The sequence below is a fragment of the Mastomys coucha genome, unplaced genomic scaffold (assembly GCF_008632895.1).
Source record: "Mastomys coucha isolate ucsf_1 unplaced genomic scaffold, UCSF_Mcou_1 pScaffold6, whole genome shotgun sequence".
Taxonomy (NCBI): domain Eukaryota; kingdom Metazoa; phylum Chordata; class Mammalia; order Rodentia; family Muridae; genus Mastomys; species Mastomys coucha.
The window spans coordinates 67,745,057-67,766,186 of record NW_022196912.1 but is presented as its reverse complement, the minus strand read 5'-3'; the positions used below and the strand labels follow the sequence as shown (position 1 = coordinate 67,766,186).

Genomic DNA, 21,130 nt, shown 5'->3' with positions numbered 1-21,130 from the left:
CTCAAAAATAAACAAAAATGGGTTTTCAAAGGAGCAAAAATAAAAGTACACTGCAAGGAAATCTTTCCTATCAATAAAATTAGTGTCAAGACACAAAGGTGAGTGACAGGGACTCTGAGGATTCCTGGGAATCTGAGATGCTGGGTACCATATGCAGGTGTTGTCCTGGGGAATTCCACCATGGTCTACTAGCCCTCCTGTGAACCCGCCAATAGCATGTCTTCTACCTTCTGCTTTGTGAGGCTCAGAGGGTCCAGATGGAACACCAGGGAATGACAATGGGAAAATGGCCCCAGAGCCTTTGATGGCTGAGCAAGGCCTAGAATCCTTGGCTTGACTGCATTCACTTCTTTGACAATATCCCCCTTCCCGCTCTGCATCACAGCAGTCCCTAAAATCGACTCCATACTGGTCCCCACGAAGGCCACCATAGTTTCTCTTAGCCAATCTGGAAGTCATGGTGCACACTACTCAGGTATGGCTGGCTCTGCATTCAAGTCCTAACTTTGTACTTATGACTCTGAGAATCTGTGAGCTCCAGAGAAGATTGCCTGTTGTCTCTCAGCCTCTGTCTCCTCGTCCATATTTTTTTATTTCCAATTAATTAACCCCATTTGGAATTAATGCCAGGATTGTGATGAGGGCCAGATACATAAATACTTGATATATGGTGACAATTATTTAAAATATAACTATTACATATTTATGCTAATTTTATCTTATGGGCTTGACTTTTCTTTCAAAAGGTTATTCTACCCATATGTGCTGTACTGTCACAGTGCTTTGCCTGGTAATGTTCAACAATGAGCATACATAAAGACAAGAGAAGTACCTGAGCAGACCCAGGGGTCATAGTGATGTTCTCTACCAAATCTAGATGGCTTGTTTTCCTCCCCTATTGAAATTTCTCTGTAGGAGAAGTTGTTCTAACATTGCAACAGTGAAAGTGAATAAAGAATCAAAAGATATGGATTTGCATCTTAGCTTTCCAGGCAAAAGTGTCAGTGAGTTGAGATGTCTGTCAACTTGATTAGTTTAGCTTAGAAAACTAACTTAGGCTCACCAAGCCTCTGTTTCCATCAGTAGAGAAGAATAATCCATTTTGCAGATAACTCTCCTTGCATAAGGGCTGAATTAGGCTTAAAGGTATATCTTATTTTTACACATAGTAAAGTGCTATACACACTCTGCAATGTATGGACAATTTTATTCCAATGGAAAGAAATAATGATAAAATTATCTAGATCTATTTCCAACAGAGTTCTAGAGAAAGTTATTCTTTGTCTAGATGCCTCTTGGAGAATAAACACATAAGCTATGTTATGGAGTCCTGATGTCTGTCTTCAAAGGTCCTTCCACATCCAATAATTCCTTCCAAAAGTACAGATTTACCCTAAATCAAAGCTCTTCTCCCAGATCTCCCAAGTAGTAAGTGTGAGGGATGGTTTAGAAATAAGCCAGAGGTCCCCAAAAGGAAGAAGAGGGGAGAAAACAGGGATGGCTAGTAAGTTGGATATGTGTGGACTTCTCAACAGAAAGTGCTAGAGAGTGAGAGTCGCTCTAGGGCTAAGAAAAGAGATTTAGACGTGCTGAAGGGTAACTGTGATGCCCCACCAGGTGTATGCATTGGATGCACATATAACTTGTTTCCCGGCAATGGTCCAGTCATCCGGTACCTTGTTCAGTTTAAGTAGGAGCAACAGAATTCTACAGCAGGCAGTGAACACACTGATAAAGCTCCCAGGTGGATAGACGTCATGGATTTTTTTTTCCATATCTATCTTTGAAGAATTTAAAGTTTACAATTTAATATATTTGATAAGAGAGTCGAAAGGAGGCAAATACTTCCCTGGCATTGCTTTTAAAATTCAGACAAGAAATCACTAGGTTAAAACTAACCTTACCTCAATTCTTTCCCAGATGGCTTCATAGTTATCTTGGTGCTGAATATCTTGCATTAATTTCTGAATTAAAGCTGATTTTGTAGCCGAATGGCTCTCACTCTTCTCAGAGAGTGAAGGTCTCTCTGATTTCTCATCAATGAATTTTTTCATGCCGGAGAGGGGCATGCATAAGTCCTCATCAGAAAGAATGTCACTCAAGGGCCCAGATTCAATGCTCTCCCCGAGAGACGAGGCTATGTCGCTGGATGAGCTTGGAGACACCGTGCCTAGCCTTGTGTGTTTTTTCTTGATGTGGTATGTTGGATAGATCTCAGAATCTGAATTCATTTCAGACAGTTCCCAGTCATCTATATCCTGGATAGTCTCTCCTCTGGGTTTCTGGGGCAGAAGCTTGGTTAGATTCTCCAGCTTCAGGGCTAACACCTCCGTCTGTTTGAGGTGAGACGGCAAGGCTAGGTACTCATCAGAGCCGTACCAGGCCTCCACTACCTGACCGTTCTGTGTGGCGTGACATGGAGCAGGTGGGGAGTCATTTTGGCTTTTGTTTTTTGAAAGAAGAGGAAGTGGGGATTTGATGTTGTCTGAGCCAAGAGAGGTCTCACTGCTGTGACTGCAAGGGGGTGAACTGGAGGCCTTTGATTGCGCTGGCAATTGTCCACTCCGATTTCTCTGATGGCACCTGTCACTTGAGGTTGTAGACGCAGAATCCGTCTCTGGTCTCGCCGTGGCTTTGGGGGCTCCAAGCGACACCATGCTCGGTGCTGCTGAGCTCCTGGTGCTCTCGGATTGCTCCCCTGAACCAGTTCCCCGTTTAGGTATTCTGCACAGAGGCACCTCGGCCGAGGTCTTGTGTGGCTTTTTCAGTCGCGGTTTCTCTTTATGGCAGTCAGTCAGCCTTCCCAAACTGGAAGAAATTTCTTTAATGTGACTTTTGACTATGCTTTCAAGATTGCCGATCCCCACCTTGTGCAAACATTCATAGGACTGGCTGGCAGCAGAAGGACTGCTGGGGTAGGAAGACTGCAATACTAGGCAGAGCTTCGATCTGTCAGGGGGGTCCACCAGGGAGGGGGTGCTTCTGCTCAGCTCAGGCTTCAGGTCAACCACTTGCGCCTTCCCACCACTGCCTTTCCGCCCATTCTGAAGAGTTTCTTTTAGAAAAAGCCCTCTTTTGGGCAATGTGGGCTGCATGGGAGAATCTTCGTTATAATTAAAGCAGTCGCGGATGGATCTCTTGGGAGTCGTAATTTCACAAGGAGCAGGCTGGGGGGTTTTCGCACCAAGCTGTGGGGAGGAAGTAGAATCTTGTTTTGCTGTCTCCGGAGGGTGTTCAGCAGCATTTGTCAGTGTGTCCCCTAAGGAAGACATCCCCAGTGTTGAGCCCAGCTGCTCTGCAGGTACAGGAGCACCATCTTCCTCATGTCCACCTTTGTGGTCGTCTGAAAGGGACACTTGAGATGAGTCCTCGTTGGCTGCTTCACAGCCGGAAGGGACAGGCTCGGTGGCCACTGTAAGCAACCCAACACTTCGGATGAGCTCAGGGAACTCCTTTTCCATTTCGCTGTAGCTCCAAGAGTCAAAAGATTTATTTTTGGCCTGGCTAGTGGTCACGTCGCCCAGGCCACCAAGCAGATCGTCACTCGGACTGTAGTCGGAAAGTTCAAATGCAGTAATGCCACAATCCAGAGACAAGTAATTCTGAGAACATTTGATAGTTAACTGCCCTGAGTCGTCCACTTCTGTGAGGGAATCAAGCCGGCCCTGAAACACACAATGGCAATGGTTTCAGTGAGTGTAACACTGAGTACACACACCAAACTGATTTCCCCATGAAATCTCAACCGATTTCAGTCACTCTGGCCTGACCAATTACTACATTGCTTTATATACACCATTCGCCTTTTAAGTATTCAGACTTTAAGGTGGACATAGAGCCTTAGAGATGGTCGCGACCAACCCCAAACTTCTGGTTCTATCTTTTCTTTTAAAACAGAGTACATTAACAGTTTCAGAATCACTCCCAGCTTTGTTTGTTGCATTATAATTTTTTGTTTTTACTCTTTAATGGTATAATTGAGGCTTTTTGTCTCATTACTAACATAGTCCGTATATCATATGGCAAACCGGGAGATTTCTAATTGATATAGTATAAAAAACTGGATTCTTCTAACCAAGCTGCATGATAGCCTGGTCGAAGCCCTTGGTATGTGAAGGAAAGGAGGAGAAAGTGATTCTCGTTCTCTTCACAAGGGGTCTGGAGTGAAAGTCTGACCACAGCCCCCATTCCCATTGCTAGACCCATGTCCCTTCAGTCAGGTTGTCCCAAGACTGGACCTCCCCATGACTTACATGAGATTTTATTATTCCTGTATTCATTCAGTCCCTGGAATGCTCTCTCCCTTCAGCTATTCCTTCTGCTCTTGTATCTATTTCCAACCCCGACACTCTTATTCTACAACCAAATGATATTATACAAATAATTGTAGTAACTAGTCTTTTCTAAGCTTGGGCTTCCTCGACTCAAAGGGGGTGTGTGTGATTCTTGTACTTCTCCATTTAATCCTCACCACTTTCTTCTGAGATCTGCTCTATTGTCCTCATTTAAATTACAGCAGAAGGAAGAAAATCAGTCACTGTGGCCTCATGACTAAGGGCCAACCCAGGCCTTGGATGAGTCTGCTCACACTTAAAGACACATCTAATGAATGAATGAATGAATGAATGAATGGTAATATTTGTAGTCTCTCTCTCTCTCTGCCTGTGTGTCATTTTCTCCTCTGAGTGTGTGTATTTTGACTTGACACAACTGATGAGACTCATGGAGTTTCAGAGTCACACCCTTACTCTGACACTAATCAGCTCTATGACTGCAGGTCTGCAGCTTGATGTTGTTAACTCTTGTCTCCTCCATCTACAAACTGGAAATGATGAGTAGTTAGATGGCTCAGTGTCTAAGTATGCTTGCCCCCAAGGCTGACAATTTGAGCATGAACCCCAGAATACACATGGAAGAAGAAGAAAGCCAAATCCTGAAACTAGTCCTCTAATCTCCATATGCATGTTGTAGCACATATGCAAACATACACACACACACACACACACACACACACACACACAAGTTTAAAGGAAAAGAAGTGATAAGCCATGCCACAAATATGTTGAAAGGCTTGGAGGGGATAAGAAACATAAGACAAGAGTCTGGTACATGGAGACCTGCTCAGTGCATGCTCACCCCACCCCCTTGTTGCTTGCTGTCTCCCCTTCCAGCAATGGTGTATATTGAGGAAGAAGGCATAAGCTGCCTCTAGCACCAATGTGCCCTGAGCTGAGATGGAGACTAACCTCTAACCTCAGTGAAAAATGAGCTAAGTGGAGTTGTGTGACCTCAAGGCTTCATGCCTGGAAAAGTCTCATTAAATGACAAAGTCAGAACCCAAAACCACCCAGAGATGAGTGAGACAAGCTTGTAATTTTTAAGAGAATAATAGTATGATTCCTGATCTAAAAGTAGATTTTTTTTAAGTGTTTGATTTAGTTGGTCATTACCTAGGAGTTTCTCTTCTATGAAGATACTGTTTATTTATTCATATAAAAGAGTTTAACTAGAGTTACTCTACACAGAGGATAATGCCGCTCCCAGGAATTATAGGATGCTAGATACCAGGCCCAGTGCTAGATATGGAATGCCTCTACCCAAGTTGTTGGTCAGATGGGTCCTGGAGACACACAATACAAATGGAACATCTATATCCCCACCTTTCTAAGGTTCAGGGACAGTTGCTGGAGAGAAGGTCAGAAAGATTGTAAGAGCCAGCAGTCAGGGAAGACTGAAGGAAAATGTCGTCGTACAAAGATGACAGGAACACTGCACTCATGAGCTCACAGCAGCTGTGGAGTCAACACAGCATCTGCACAAGATCAGACACTACTCCAGCAGGCTCACATCGAAAAAGCTATTGGCAGGTGATGGCTTCCGGGAGAGAAAAGAAAATCACTTTTCTTTAAGGGTATGGCCCCCCAGATTGAGCATGTTCAAGCAGATGGCCCCACATCCAGGAGGATTTATGCAGCACAGGTTGGACTTGGTAGATTTTTTTTAAAGAGAGGAAGAGATAACAAGAAGTTGAGGGGACTAAGGTAGGGATGCGACTCTGGTAGGAATTAGGGGAGGAATGGGGGTTAAACATGATCAAAATGCATTGTGTGAAATTTTCAAAAAATTAACAAAATTAATAGCTTATTAAAAGCTATTATAAATGATGGTTACATTCCTCAGCGATTCCCTAAGACCTTTTAAATTATCATAGTAGAAATTTACAATATTTCTATTGTTTTCATCATAATATTGCTCTTATCATAATTACTGTCCTACTTCCAAGTGGTTTGAAAAGTACTGAAGAAAGGTGTTGTTATAATGAATTAATTTCAGAGCTCAGGCAATAACTAAATGCTGAAAGAGTCAGCTACCTGCCTTTGCACAAACAGGGAGGGCCAGGAATATATTTAGTCTTCAAACTCTTGAACAGTGGATGCTCAATAAATGTTGGAAATATTTGTTAAAACTATATGTTAGATGAATAAATGACTGCATCTCAGAGACTAGAGTATGACTGATCTTTGTAAAACTTGTGGTATCTCTAGTTACTGTTTTAATTTTTTAAAATCCATCAAAAGCATTCACATTATAACTATTGGATATTTAAATATGGAAAAACTCTATCCCTTAGGGGGAAAAAATTAGATTTCACCAAGCAGCAACAATATAGTCTTGGAATAGGGAATATGGTCCAGTGGTAGAGTATTAGCCCAGAATAGTCAACATCTTGGATTTAATCCCTGCTGGAAGCAGAGGTGAGGGAGGTTAAATAACAACAGGAGAACAATAAAACCAATGAAGGTTTTCCCTATGCAGTGGGTTTTAGGTGGGAGAAGAGGAGTCATGTTAGGGATTGAACAATGGCCTGGTACATGTTAGCTGATTGCTAGGTGTAACTCTATATCCTGCTGACCCTGCAGAGGCAGTTTTAGGAAAAACAAACAAGTTCTCTGAAGTAATAAGTCTTGCACAGCTATGAACCAAGGGACGAGAATGTGGTGGTTTTCCTACCTTTGGATTGCAGAGGTAGTACTGAGGGTTATTAGAGCTGTAGAGCATCCCTCTCCTCAGCCACGCCCTCCTGTTAGCTACTGCATCCCACTCCCCCCAAACCCCCTCGCCATCCTGCTCACGAATGAAGGATACATTGTACTTAGGAGGTAGTTTATTCCATTTCTTACCAGCTTCAGTTCTGTCTTCTACTTCAAGGAAGCTCCCTGGCTTCTTTTCTAATTTGAAGAGAGACTATGCTTTGTTCCTAGCCCATACTTAGGTTAGCTGAGGCCCAAATGCTTTCTTACATCTTGTATAGTGCTGAACTATAGTTTGTCACCAACTGGAGACATAACAGCCATAACTCAGAAGTTTGTTCACTATTAAAACGTCCCACAAGTGTATCAGCATCCTCGGCTACTCAGTGCCCGTTTACTCTTGTCCCCAGTTCAGTGTTACTCCTCCTCTCTTCCCTGGACTCTACAGTCTTGATACACAGTGTTCTGCATGTTTTGATTCCTGTCCTAGAAAGCCACGGTTCTCCTAACCAAATGCCACCTACCTCCTTTGAACCCTGCCCTCCGAAAGATGGACTGAACTCTTTCAGAAGCTTTGGTCTTTACCACCTGCAACTCAGATTCTGAGTACAATCCAGATAGCAGTTGTGGACCAGAAAGAGCCGGCTATGATAAGGAAGGGTGAAGCAAACTCCATTCTGATGGATGGTGGGAAAATCCTCAAAAACCTTTCAGCATCTTTTGACTACCCTAGGTCTTACCAATTTTCACTGTCTGTAGGCTGAAATTACAAATCCAATAATCACTATGATTAACTCCCAGTTCAGCAACTAGAGTCGTATCCCCTTAGTCTACACCTAAAGCAGTGGCTATCTGCTCTGTTTTAAAGTGTGTTAGTTCTTCAGATATTTGCATAAAGTAAATGTCAGGTATGATCATGGGAGATACAGAATGATCACGGTGTGAGGCTGGTTCTTACGCAGCTCACGATCTAGCACTGCTTTGTCCTGATAGACACTAGCTGGTGACAAAGGGCTGTGCAGGAATACGCAACATGTCATGATGTGGATGCTCTAGAAGGATCCCCGTAGAGAAGGGAGTATCATTTATGCTACGCTTACATATGTTAAGAACTATTGGTCAGTACTTGTGTGAATTTACCTCTTCCCACTTCAGTCTTCTCAGCCATAAGAGGGATGTAATGAGAAGAGCTCCGGACGAAGATAACAGCTCCCACCATCCCTCCTACCATCGAAAATCACTCGATGATAACAAAACTGTGAGGGTGACTGCTAACGGTTACTCACCGAGCCTCGTACATACTAGAAAACCAATAAAAACTTAGAGACGATGGAAGAGAAGGAAAGAAAGAGAGGGAAATGGGGAGGACTTATTAAACTATAAATCAGCTGAAAACTGGTTTGGTTTAATTTAGTTTAAATTATTCCTGGGCTTGTATATTTAAGAAGCCACTTAACTTTTCTTCCATTTCCTTATCAGTAAAATAAAACTACCCCCTTGTCTTCCTTGCTAAATGAAACAAATGGTCAAGTACGGAACATTTTGGTGTGATTCATCATCATACATTCCGAGTTTTGCTTCAAAGTGCTTTTTTTTATTTAGTTGCTAGGTTTGCTTTATTTTAGTAATATACCCACCATTTTGTTTATTCTGTATGGTTTGCCCAATATTTAAATAAATAATAAAATTCATGTATTTTGTGATATCAAGGAGAAAAACAACTAGAACTTGCCACTTTCTCTAGTTTCAAGTTCACTCTTTTGTGTGGCTCTGAAATGCAAATGAATTCTGGGAAAAAAAAAAAAACGAATCCACTGGATGGGCATCTACTGTTCTAGTTTATCAGTATTTCATCTTAGTTTGTAAAGTTTTTCTATTTCACTTGCTTTCTGCAAATCTTCCATCATCAAATGCATTCTGAGAATTTTATCTGAATTTCCTGCCCTTTTCCCAGTTCTGGTGTGCAGGCAAATACAAATAAAGCTAAGCCACTGTCAGCTTTCCCTGAGTAGCACTAGAGTCACAAACAATTGGAAACAGAAAAGGTTTGCAAAGGACCAGAGCAGGCAGGACCTGATTCACACAGAAGATACCACAGAGCAGTGCATGGACAGCCACTGCGCCTCTGTCCTTCTTCACCGGGTATATTTTTGTCTCTCTGCAGCAATTCTAAAACTAGCCTCAAAGATAAAATATGTGCTGAACTGCTTCAAACTAAATTTATAAATAAATTTTTAGCTCTTCTTGTAAGAAGAGCTAAAAATCAGAACGGATACTACATGATGTAAATTTATGACATTGTCAGATAAAAATTAGCTATTGCCAATCAGCCAGTAGCCTTTCCCCATTTTTTTGTTTCTACTCTATGAATGTTATAAGTTCAAATGTAAAATATAATCCATACAATGATAAGATTAAGTCCCAGAGCATTGCTGTATCTTCAGATTCCTATAATAAAGAGCTGGCAATCAACTAACTTAATTTTCATGTCCCTTCTAGCAGCAGACATGGGCAAATCTGAAGAAAGACCTCTTTAGAATGTAGACAAGTCCCTGATTTCCATCAGCATGTATGCTGAGAGGTGGTAGATTTATAGGAACAATAGTCGTCTGGAACCTGTAGTCTATAGTAACCATGAAAGTCACACCAGAGAGCCTCTGGGGCTTGGGGAGCAATGGCATCTGAAAGCCAACATGGCCTCCAGTCTCATCCCACAGTCTCAGTCACAACAGCAAGGTTAACTTGCTAACTGCAAGCAGAGACTGGCAAGCTTAGAGGAGAACAAAGAAGATCTTGATTCCGATAGTCTTCTGAACCCCACACGAACTTTCTACAATGGCATCTTTATTTTGAATAAACAAAAATGAGTATATTATTTATAAAAATAGGCACAGATTTGTTTCATGGTGTTGATAGCTAAACAGTGATTGAAACACTAATAAATCAGTGAATTCTACAACACTTGTTTAGAAGCTTCTTAATCTCACAAATACAAGAGCTTTATAAACTTGAAGAACATGATTTCCAAAATAAGTAATAGCAAAGAACTGAACTAAGTATAAAGAGCTATAGAACCAAGAAGACAAATACCATATTACCAGTCCATGGCTTCTTTCTCTGACATCATAACATATTTTGTAGACTTACCACAGATTGACCTTAGCCTCTCTTCATTTCTCTCTCCTACTAGATTTAAATCTCCTCACAACAGAAATGATGGGTTTTCAGAGGTAGGGGGGAATTTATGTGTAGAAGTGTTTTGCTTGAGTGGATGTCTCTATACTACATGCATGCCTGGTACTCACTGGGGCCAGAAGAGGGGTCCAGGAAGTAGAGTTACAGGTGGTTGTGAGCTTCCATGAGAGGGTTAGAAATTGAACCTCTCTCTGGAAGAGCATTCAGTGCTCTTAACTGCTGAACGAGCCATCTTTCCACCCCCTAGAAATGCAGTTTTGATCATATTGCTAGTATCTGAATATAGTGTTAAACAAATGTGTTTTAAGTAATTAAGGAAGGGACAGGAAGTCAGGAAGTGCTAATATCTACGGATGATATCTATACAAACTTTACACATCTATACAAACTTATGTCAAAAGCCCCATTCACACTACAAGTATTTAGCTTCTACTCACTCCACCTAGATCCTAGATAAAGTCCTGCTCACTTCGCTACAAAAAATCCTCACATCTCTAAACTGAAAACGTTTTCGAATGGAAACACCTGACAAAGCATGACGTGCTGCCAAAGGCCACTCACCTCCTTTGTTTCTTCAGAGAATGCTTGCAGAATGTCAGTCTGCCTGGTGTAGTTGCCATTGGCGTCCTGCAGACCTTGTAGGATGCGCTCCCGGAGGACCAATACGGATACGCGGAGCTGGTGCCAGAGCAGCTGCACTGCGTGGATGTCTACGATGACATTGACCGAGTAGGACAGCAGCTTCAGGGAGAACTCCGTCTCAAGGAGGGCATGGATCTGCTCCACATGGTCAGAAATATCCTCACAAATGTCCTGCAGCAAAGGAAAGCAAGTGTGTGAGGGCACATGTGGGAGCAGCTTAGCCTTATGCTGGGGAGGAGGGGTTACGAAAGGTCACTCGCCAAGCACAAGGGCAGCCATAACTTGTTTTAGACATTGGGCCTCGTTTATTCTATTACACCGTTGTAGTCATAGTCCTAAATACTGGCCCATTTACATACACAGAAAGGGTGGGCTCGTTCAAACCACAAAAATCTTCCTGTTCCTTGAGGTGTTCTAACTTAAGGCTCAGCTGAGAGATCTGTTCTGACTCTTGTTTTTCACTCTTTTGGGTTCTAGAGAAGGACCCGGCAGCTGCTCTATCTGACAGCATTAAGCTATACTGAGCACACAACATTTCAGAATAGACGCGTCAGTCTAAGACCAGAGAAAGGCTAGAATGTATTTCATAGGAATCCCCAGCCATTCTAAATTAGCTATGGAATTGTCAAGCGTAAGGGGCAATGGTCACTCTCCAAAAGAACGACACGATTTAATACTTAAAGTCACCGTGAGAATCTAAATTTCCAACCCTCAGTGTCAAGCAGAATTACTTTTGAGATGCAAAGGTGAAAAAGGAACCAAAAATTTAAAAGAAAATCATTAACTCAAAATGTCAATCACCCTCACACATACTATTAGGAGGAAAGATCCCATATCTGATGAGACAGTTGATTCCCAAGTTCTTGGTGTCCATGGCTCTCAGGACAGACACATAAAACCCATGAATGATCATTTACTTGGTCATTTTAAGAAGTTGTTAATCGCCGGGCGGTGGTGGCGCACGCCTTTAATCCTAGCACTTGGGAGGCGGAGGCAGGCGGATTTCCGAGTTCGAGGCCAGCCTGGTCTACAGAGTGAGTACCAGGACAGCCGAGGCTACAGAGAGAAACCCTGTCTCGAAAAACCAAAAAAAAAAAAAAAAAAAAAAAAAAAAAAAAAAAAAAAAAAAAAAAAAAAAAAAAAAAAGAAGTTGTTAATCAAAATAGTAGATATGGGACATACAAGTGTTCTGTTTGTCAGGCTTTGTTGTGTTACTGATTATTAAAATTGGGGAGTTTAATTAAAGTAAAATTTTCAGAGAAGTATTTGAGTTCTGAGCCCTGCTATCAGTGTCAAAACTTTCTACACCAGGAAGAAAACCTTTTGATTTCATGTATATGTTGAATTTCAGTTGAATTTTTCAAAAGAACTTAAACCACATTACACTGACAGATGCATCTGGTTCATGTTTTCCCTGCTCCATCTTTTTTTCTTTTTTTTTAATTAGATATTTTCTTTATTTACATGTCATTTGATATCTCCTTTCCCAGTTTCCCTTCCGAAAAATAAAATTAAATTAAATTAAAATTAAAAAAACAAAAAACAAAAATGAAAACAAACAAACAAAACCTGTTACCTCCCCACTCCCCCTGCTCACCAACCCACCCTCTCCTGCTTCCTGGCCCTGGCATTCCCCTATACTGGGGCATAGAACCTTAACAGGACCAAGGGCCTCTCCTCCCATTGATGACTGACTTGGCCATCCTCTGCTATACACATGCTGCTGGAGCCATGAGTTCCACCATGTGCAGTCCTTGGTTGGTGGTTGAGACCCTGGGAGCTCTGAGGGTACTAGTTAGTTCATATTGTTGTTTGTCCTAAGGGGCTGCAAACCCTTCCGCTCCTTGGGTCCTTTCTCTAGCTCCCTCACTGGGGGCCTGATGCACCTCAGACTCCCTTATTTTGTAACACCTAGACCTCCAGCCTATTCCATCTCTCTGCCACAGCTCTGTTCTGAACCCTGCCATCACCCCATCTGTGCAACATCAGTAGGTTTCTCAGGCCACTGCCTCCTCTTTTTCCAGATTTTTTATTCCCATTTCAGATATTCTTCCACACCCCTAAGCTCCAGCCCCTCCCTCTCTTCTCTCCTAGCCCAGTGTCTGTGGCTAACATTCCAGCCCCTCTCTTGACAGTGTTCCCAACCTCTCATACTCCTGGTTTTTATATATTAGCCTCTCTCTTGAGTCTACAGATGCAGAACACTTCAAATATCCAGATGAGAAAAATAGCTTTGTTACCAGCCTAGACAATACAATTATTGTCCTCCCAATGTCCCAACATTGTCATCTCAGTTATCACCTGCTGAAGGGAACTCCTAAGCCAGCTAGACAAGGTACCATGTTGACATGCTGTACTGGCTGGTTTGGTGTGTCAACTTGACACAGCTGGTTATCACAGAGAAAGGAGCCTCCCTTGAGAAATGCCTCCATGAGATTCAGCTGTAAGGCATTTTTCAATTAGTAATCAAGGGTGGGATGGTCCATGGTGGGTGGTGCCATCCCTGGGCTGGTAGTCTTGTGTTCTATAAAAAAAACAAGCTGAGAAAGCCAGGGGAATCAATCTAGTAAGTAACATCTTCCATGGTGGCTACATCAGGTTCCTGCCCTGTGTGAGTTCCTGTCCTGACTTCCTTTGGTGATGAATAGCAATGTGGAACTATGAGCTGAATAAATCCTTTCCTTCCCAACTTGCTTCTTGGTCATGATGTTTTGTGCAGGAATACAAACCCCAACTAAGACACATGCCAAAGGACTTTGGTTTCATTACAATATCATTATAATCATGTAAAGCACACCCATCATGCTGACATCCTGCCCTGTTACTCCAAAAATATGTAAAATAGCATTTTTAGACTGTGCTTTGCCCTAGGTGACTCCAATGTGCAATCAACATTTGGCTCCATTTTGAGTGAAAATGCAGGATGACTCTGCATCTTGTGCACACAAACACCACATCATCCATTCAGCATTTCCCACAAAGCACAGTGCAAATCCTAAAAGCACGAAGATACCAACTACAAACTTTAGCAATGCATACTGGGACCATATGAGTATGTGTGTGTATTAAAACTCTATCAGACAAAACAGACTAATGAAGATTAAAACATCCTTCTGTGGAGCCCCTAAAGAGGAGCCCCTAACACAGCTGTGGCTTTGATCTCCACCAACCTGTCTTCTGACTCCTCACTGTGAGCATGAAAGGACACTGTGTGAAAGGACAGACATCTAGAGAACTCCTGAGCACCTGGGGCTTCAGTTTAGCTCTGTCCCTACTGCTGATGACCAGCTCAAAGTGCCACCGTCAGCCCGTCTGTTTTTTGGTCTCATGGCAGCACCTCTGTGGGAGGCATGTACCTCACCTTGCATGGCAGCCTGTACCTCACCTTGACTCAATCCTGATGCCTGGCTTAACTCTGCAAATCTGGCATGCCTTTGTGGTTGCCCCACATCTGCCTGCGCAGTGACCCTCTTTGCACATCTCTTCCTACTTTCTTCTTCTGCCTCCTTCCACATCCTGTTGTAGCTTCTGCAATCTTTTTGTAGCCATTCTGCAACTACACTTAGACATAATTACTATGTCACATAAACCATGTGATCTAAAAGTGAGTATCAGTAATTAAGATCGTGATAAAAGAATCTATGCTTGTCAACTGTCAGCTATCAAAGAAAAGGAGGACTCCTTGGCAAATTTCAGCCAATGAAACGCTTGCTGTAGCCAGTTTACTATTATTGAGTGAGTTCTGACATAGAGACACACAGACAAGTCTGTGATTTCTGATAACAGTGCACCCATTATACACCAGCCCTGTGACAGACCTGACCAAGACCAAATTAAGTAAGAAAAGAGAGGGCCTCCTGGCTCCTGTAACCCTCCTCCTTCATGAGAGCACTAATGTCAGGGCACATATCACACCTCATAACTCATAACTCATGTCTAGAAAACTCCAAACCTCACACTTGCTCCAGAATAAAGTTTTTTTAAACTACTAGCTCCCCATCCAATTTGTTGGTCAGAGAACAGTTTCCTGGCTTTCCCACAGTGTTCGGTTATTTGCAAATAGTATCGAGTAGACAAAAAGAACCTACAGACCCATTCAGCAATAGCTTGAATAATCCTTGTGCCACTTGCTCAGAATAGACTAAAAGGAATGTCTCACCCATACCCGGCACAATAGGTTATATATAGCTATGGCACCACATGCCAAAATCCATGCCACCCATTCCCCTGACACATGACTTGACTCCTTCACAGTGAATGTAGGAATGTAGTCAGACAGGTGATAGGTCAAGATTCCAAGGCGACTGACTATCCAGGAGAAACAATTCTTAGAGGGGCACCAAGCATTACTGATGCCAGTCAACCATCCTCCTGCATATCTAGAAAAGGAAGTCAGCACACTCCCTAAGGAAGCCGATGAACTCTGAAGGGGGAAAGAAAGCACCTTCCCTCAAGTGTCTACCTCCTCCTGATGAATATTCTGGCAATGTGCACCTGTAACCCTTATTAAAATTCTAAAACTAAATAGCACATAGCATGATACAACTTCCTGGAATCTATAAATTATTTCTTGCCTTCTATTCTACCTCCAGTTGCTTAGCCTTAGCAAAACCATATGAACACACAGACTATAGAATAAAAAGCTATGTGCACGTGTTTGCACATGCAAGCGTGTGTATCTATGTACACATTTGCATGTGTGTGTGCATGTATGTGTATGTACTCACCTTCTCAAACTTGGACTTTGTTTTGAGCACCTAATCAAAGATTCGATTGAGGAAAAATAAGAAATTCTGAACTATGTGCTCTCTAGTGATAGAAAAAACATGCTTTCCTCCATCACTCTGCATACAAATTAAACAACCATTTACAGAATAATTAATGTAGAGATCTAATGCTTAGCTTCTTAACAAAGGCCTGTTTGCTGGAAATTTATATGAAAGAAACTGAAGATTGTGGGCAACCTGCTAATTTAATGCAATCCAATCTAGGGGATTAGAGACTTCAAAAAGCAATTAGCTGAATGGCTGCCTCCCTGCCTGAACTGCTTGTATTTTAAAAGCTCCAGGAGAACTGACCTGTTGGAGGCCCTGTAGGTACTTCATTAACAAGGTGAATTGGAAACACAGTCTGGGGCGCTTGGCCAGTCTAACTGATCCATGTACAAAATGAGTCTAGACCTATGTCCTCGGGTGACTGGAGCAGATGGCAACTAGAAACTGGTTTCAACTCCCATGACTAAATTTCTTGGTAGACACACATTTGCTACGCAGAGGAAACTAAATAAGAAATAAGAAAAATCCTTTTTTAGAAATATAAACAATCAAATAAACTTAGTCCAAGTTAACTGGTTTACTTTATTTGTAATCAAATTGCAATTGCATACATGAGATGAATTACAAACTGTGATCTCATGTGTATAGTCTATATATAAGTTTTAAAAAGGGTAAATTTTAATAAATCATGAATTTGTGTTTAAAAAAAGAAAGAAAGAAATATAAACAATCCCTTCCTGATCAGATTTTTATGTATCTATGCACTCATTCATCTTAAGAACAAATACACAGAGAGGAGCAGAGGTGAGGAGGACACAACATCTGTCCCAACACTGGGAGTAACTGGGACCAGCAGGACCCAGGCACACAGGAACTCCACTAGTCTAGTGACACTGGTTACTTCCAGTCTGTCTGGGCTAGTGCTCTGAGCAGACCTTGGGTGCAAATTTTGCAGCCAGTTTCACAACACCCAGAGGAAGCTCCACTCCTAGGTGCTCTAACAGGCCCAGGATCACAGAGACAGCTTGACTCTGAGGAGTTCTAACACAACCTGATCACAGGTAGGACAGGCTCCAGTCAGATTTAGCTAGGGCAGGTAGCACTAGAGATAACCAGATGGCCAGAGGCAAGTATAAGAACATAAGCAACAGAAACCAAGGTTACTTGGCATCATCAGAACCAATTCTCCCACCATAGCAAGTCCTGGACACACCATCACATCAGAAAAGCAAGATTCAGATCTAAAATCACTTATCATGATGATGATACAGGACTTTAAGAAGGACATAAATAACTCCCTCAAAGAAATACAAGAGAACACAGGTAAGCAGCTAGAAGCCCTTAAAGAGGAAACACAAAAATCCCTTAAAGACCTACAGGAAAACACAATCAAACAGGTGAAGGAGATGAACAAAACCATCTAGGATCTAAAAATGGAAATAGAAACAGTTAAGAAATCACAAATGGAGACAACCCTGGAGTTAGAAAACCTACCAAAGAGATTAGGAGTCATAGATGTAAGCATCACTAACAGAATATAAGAGATAGAAGAGAGAATCTCTGGGGCAGAAGACACTATAGAAAACATTGACACAACAGTCAAAGAAAATGCAAAAAGCAAAAAGCTCCTAACCCAAAACATCCAGGAAATCCAGGACACACTGAGAAGACCAAACCTAAGGATAATAGGTATAGAAGAGAGTGAAGAGTCCCAACTTAAAAGGCCAGTAAATATCTTCAACAAAATTATAGAAGAAAACTTCCCTAACCTAAAGAAAGAGATGCCCATGAACATACAAGAAGCCTGCAGAACTCCAAATAGACTGGACCAGAAAAGAAATTCCTCCCATCACATAATAATAAAAACACCAAATGCACTAAACAAAGGAAGAATTTTTAAAGCAGTAAGGGAAAAAGTCAAGTAACATATAAAGGCAGGCCTATCAGAATTATGGCAGATTTCTCACCAGAGACTATGAAAGCTAGAAGATCCTGGGCAGATGTCATACAGACCCTACAAGAACACAAATGCCAGCCCAGACTACTATACCCAGCAAAACTCTCAATTACCATAGATGGAGAAAACAAGCTATTCAATGACAAAACTAAATTTACACAATATCCTTCCACAAATCCAGCCCCTCAAAGGATAATAGATGGAAAGCAACAACATAAGGAGTAAAACTACACCCTAGAAGAAGCAAGAAAGTAATCTTTCAACAAATCCACACAAATCTAATTCCACCTCTTAAAACAAAAACAACAGGAAGTAACAATAACCTTTTCTTAATATCTTAATATGAAAATTAATATTACCAACATATCCTAATAGATTGAAATCCAAAAGTATGAGGAATTAGAAATTTGTTGATTGCCATCCAATGGTCTGTCTAATTTGGTAATTGAAGAAATAGGTCCAATATAGTACAATCCATATACACTTTCTGTTTGTTTGTACATGACAGTGTCTTGCTGGGTCTTGAAATAATGGTTTTGAAATCTTGCTTCTCCTATCTCACCCTCTCTATTAGTAGGATTGATTATTTGATGTTTTTATACTATACTATGGTTTTTCAGAACAGCTTACATATTTCAAACGTTTATACAGCCAAAAGAAATGTAGACAATTAACTTGGGAGGTGGCTTGTGAGAGAACAACAAAGAGTGAGACTGAATGCTTTGCTTGATGTTTGTAACTATTGTATCAAGTTTGAAGAAAACTACTTTATAAGTTACTTTTTCTGAGATGAATGCTTTTCAAAATCATCACAGCCAATGAACCAGATTCTTACCCTCACCTAATGTCTGTGCCACCCTCCAAGCAGAACCATTGTTCATTGAAACAGTTGGTGAATGAGTTGACAGATAGACCATCTTAATACACACACCATTTCTTAAATGAATGAAACCTGTTTTCTGTGGGCTAAGAATAAAGTCACTCACTCAAGTCAAATAGCTTTGATCATAGCAGGAAGTCTGTATTCAAAAATCATGCCTACAATTCATTCCTTGGCACAGCAGAATTGTCAACTCTCAGCTTAGCTACAATGGAGGTAAAATCTTTGGTGATGTGAGGGTCATTGAAGTACAGCCTTATTACAATGAACTCCAATGTCTAAAAATTGTTCTTATTTTGGGCTTGTACCACAGTAAGAGCCAGGATTTTAAGCTCTACTAAAAACAAAAGAAAGAAACTAAAAGACTTTATCTATTTATATTCACTTAAAAACATTAGTAGTGATGTATTATTTTAATATATACAGTTAATATATTTGGAGTTATTTCAAATTTATATTGAGACAAATGTATGCATTTTCAGTATTGCTATAGACAAGCATCTACATGAGACTGTTCAATTAATTGTTGTTTTATATCAAACAATTTTTATAATACTCATTTTATTGTTACAATATTTTATAAATTTTAAAGAATATGACAAAATAAAAACTTAAAGGTATCGAAGGAGGTCTCTGGTAGGAGTTGGGGTACAAAAGGGAAACAAGAATGTGGTATAATTCTATTTACTTAAAAAATGTTTTTAAATGTTAACAAATTCAGATAAAATAAAAAGATGTCTATGCTCATACTTGGTGGTATAGTATCTTTTCCTAAATACTTGTCTAGTGATGCCCTGCTTAAATCTATGTTAAAAATCATCTTAATAAACTCCAATTCTACTTCATAAAAAAAGAACAAATATAAAATATATTTTTATCTGCCACTGAGAGTATTAATGGGAGACACAATATTTCATGCCACAGGTATAATTTTTAAACATGACAATGATTAATTAAGCTCAGATAGGAGCAAAAATTCATAAGGAATTATAATAACCCAACAAATACTGTTTAATTTCAACTTATTTTCTGTTTTGAGAGAGAATAGCGCTGGTTGGCAGGAAACTGAATTTAGAGAGGGAAAGCTCAGAATATGGATGAAGGTACTGAAGAAGATATGTGTAAAAGGCACAGATTCCATCCCACCATCCACACAAGAGATCATAGAGCACACCAGTCATCCTTCAGGCTGAGTTGGGCATCCTTATGGCCTTAGTCTGACATCGCCCCATGGTCCCTGCATGCAGCTGACTCTTACATGTATTTTTGCTTGTTTCAGCCTCTTCCCTAGTGTAGATCTTTGTTATCTGATTTCCAGATTCCTCTCTGTGTTTCCAAGTATTTCACCTTGGAACAATGGGACCTTAGCATGAACGATCCCCTGCTACTATGAGATAAAAGATCTACCAACCTACACAGGCTCAAGACTTCAGATTCAGATGTTGCCTTTAAAGGACCTCCTACCCCTTGGTAGCCATGTCTAGGAACAGAGAGGACCTTGGGATTGTAGAGGTAGAAGAATGTAGAAAAGAGGAACTTGTTGAAGTTTTCAAGACAAGCCTTTAGAGGTTTGCCACTATCTTGTATGTAGAGATAAAGGAGTTACAACATCTGGCTTCCTATAATATTGTTTGACAACAGGATACTACTTCATACAAGTCTCGATGATTTTTATCACCAGCTGAATGTGGTGAGCTAGCTTCAATCCCAGAAGACATATTTCTCTCTGTGAATATTCTTCCTAACTAGATAGTGGGTACATCTCATGGTTCTCCTTACAGTTAGTGGCTACCAATTAACTTGTGACTGAAAACATTATAAACTTGACTTTAACAAACTGACAATTAAAAAATTAATTCTAGTAGATAAAACAGTTCACATTTATTTTTCAATATTCCCCCATTGCTCTCTTGGTTTAAAATCTCCCATGGATTTCATTCATTTAAACCTTTCCCTCTGAGAAAAGTTGTTGTCCAGCAAGCTCACTCAGATGATTAGGTTAACAGATGTCTCTAAAAATAACAAACTGAGGATAGTTTAAAAATACCCTTTGAACAACAATGTTTTAAAAAGATACTCAAACTGTCCCCAGTTCAACCCATAATTATAAAAAGACAGATCAAATCTTGCAGGACAATGAACCAAGGAAGTAAATTCTGCTACCTAATCAGTTAAAAATAGTAAAAGTTTATCATCACAGCAAAAATAAACATAGAAGTTTAGTTTTTGTTCATACAATCCTTTCAGCTCTAGGCCTGGCAATGTGAGCACCAGCAGCGACCTCTTTTGCTAACTGGTTCAGAGCTCTTACACTATTTTCTGGAGAGTATGGAAGATAAAGAGGGTTGCCTCAGAAGTGAACGGAAGTGGACAATGAATTTTCAAATGTATTGACATACATTATTGACATACAATATTTTCCCTCAGAACCGGTTGTGCTAACACGGGAAAGTGACACTCTCCTCCCACCACACAGCCATCCCTGTACCTTCAGAATCACTGGCAGGACAAAATACATGGAAGACATTACTCTTTTGTTGACTACTACTCATTTGAGACTTCATCTTCTAGGTAGCTAGTGACTTTAGAGACTCAGGCATCAATGGGAGGAGAGGCCCTTGGTCCTGTGAAGGCTCGATGTCCCAGTGTA

The 21,130-nt window shown here is 40.9% G+C and overlaps 1 protein-coding gene across 4 annotated transcripts in view; it reads right to left on the bottom strand.

Annotated features, from left to right (window-relative positions):
* The window catches only part of Akap6 (A-kinase anchoring protein 6), a 458,326-nt gene that overhangs the window by 257,858 nt on the left and 179,338 nt on the right, over positions 1–21,130 (bottom strand). For all 4 annotated transcript variants that reach the window (XM_031356459.1, XM_031356461.1, XM_031356460.1 and 1 more), the window contains exons 3-4: positions 10,788–11,039; positions 1,905–3,665 (exon numbers count right to left, since the gene is read on the bottom strand). In XM_031356459.1, coding sequence (XP_031212319.1) covers positions 1,905–3,665; positions 10,788–11,039 — 2,013 coding nt within the window. The remainder of the gene's footprint in view (positions 1–1,904; positions 3,666–10,787; positions 11,040–21,130) is intronic.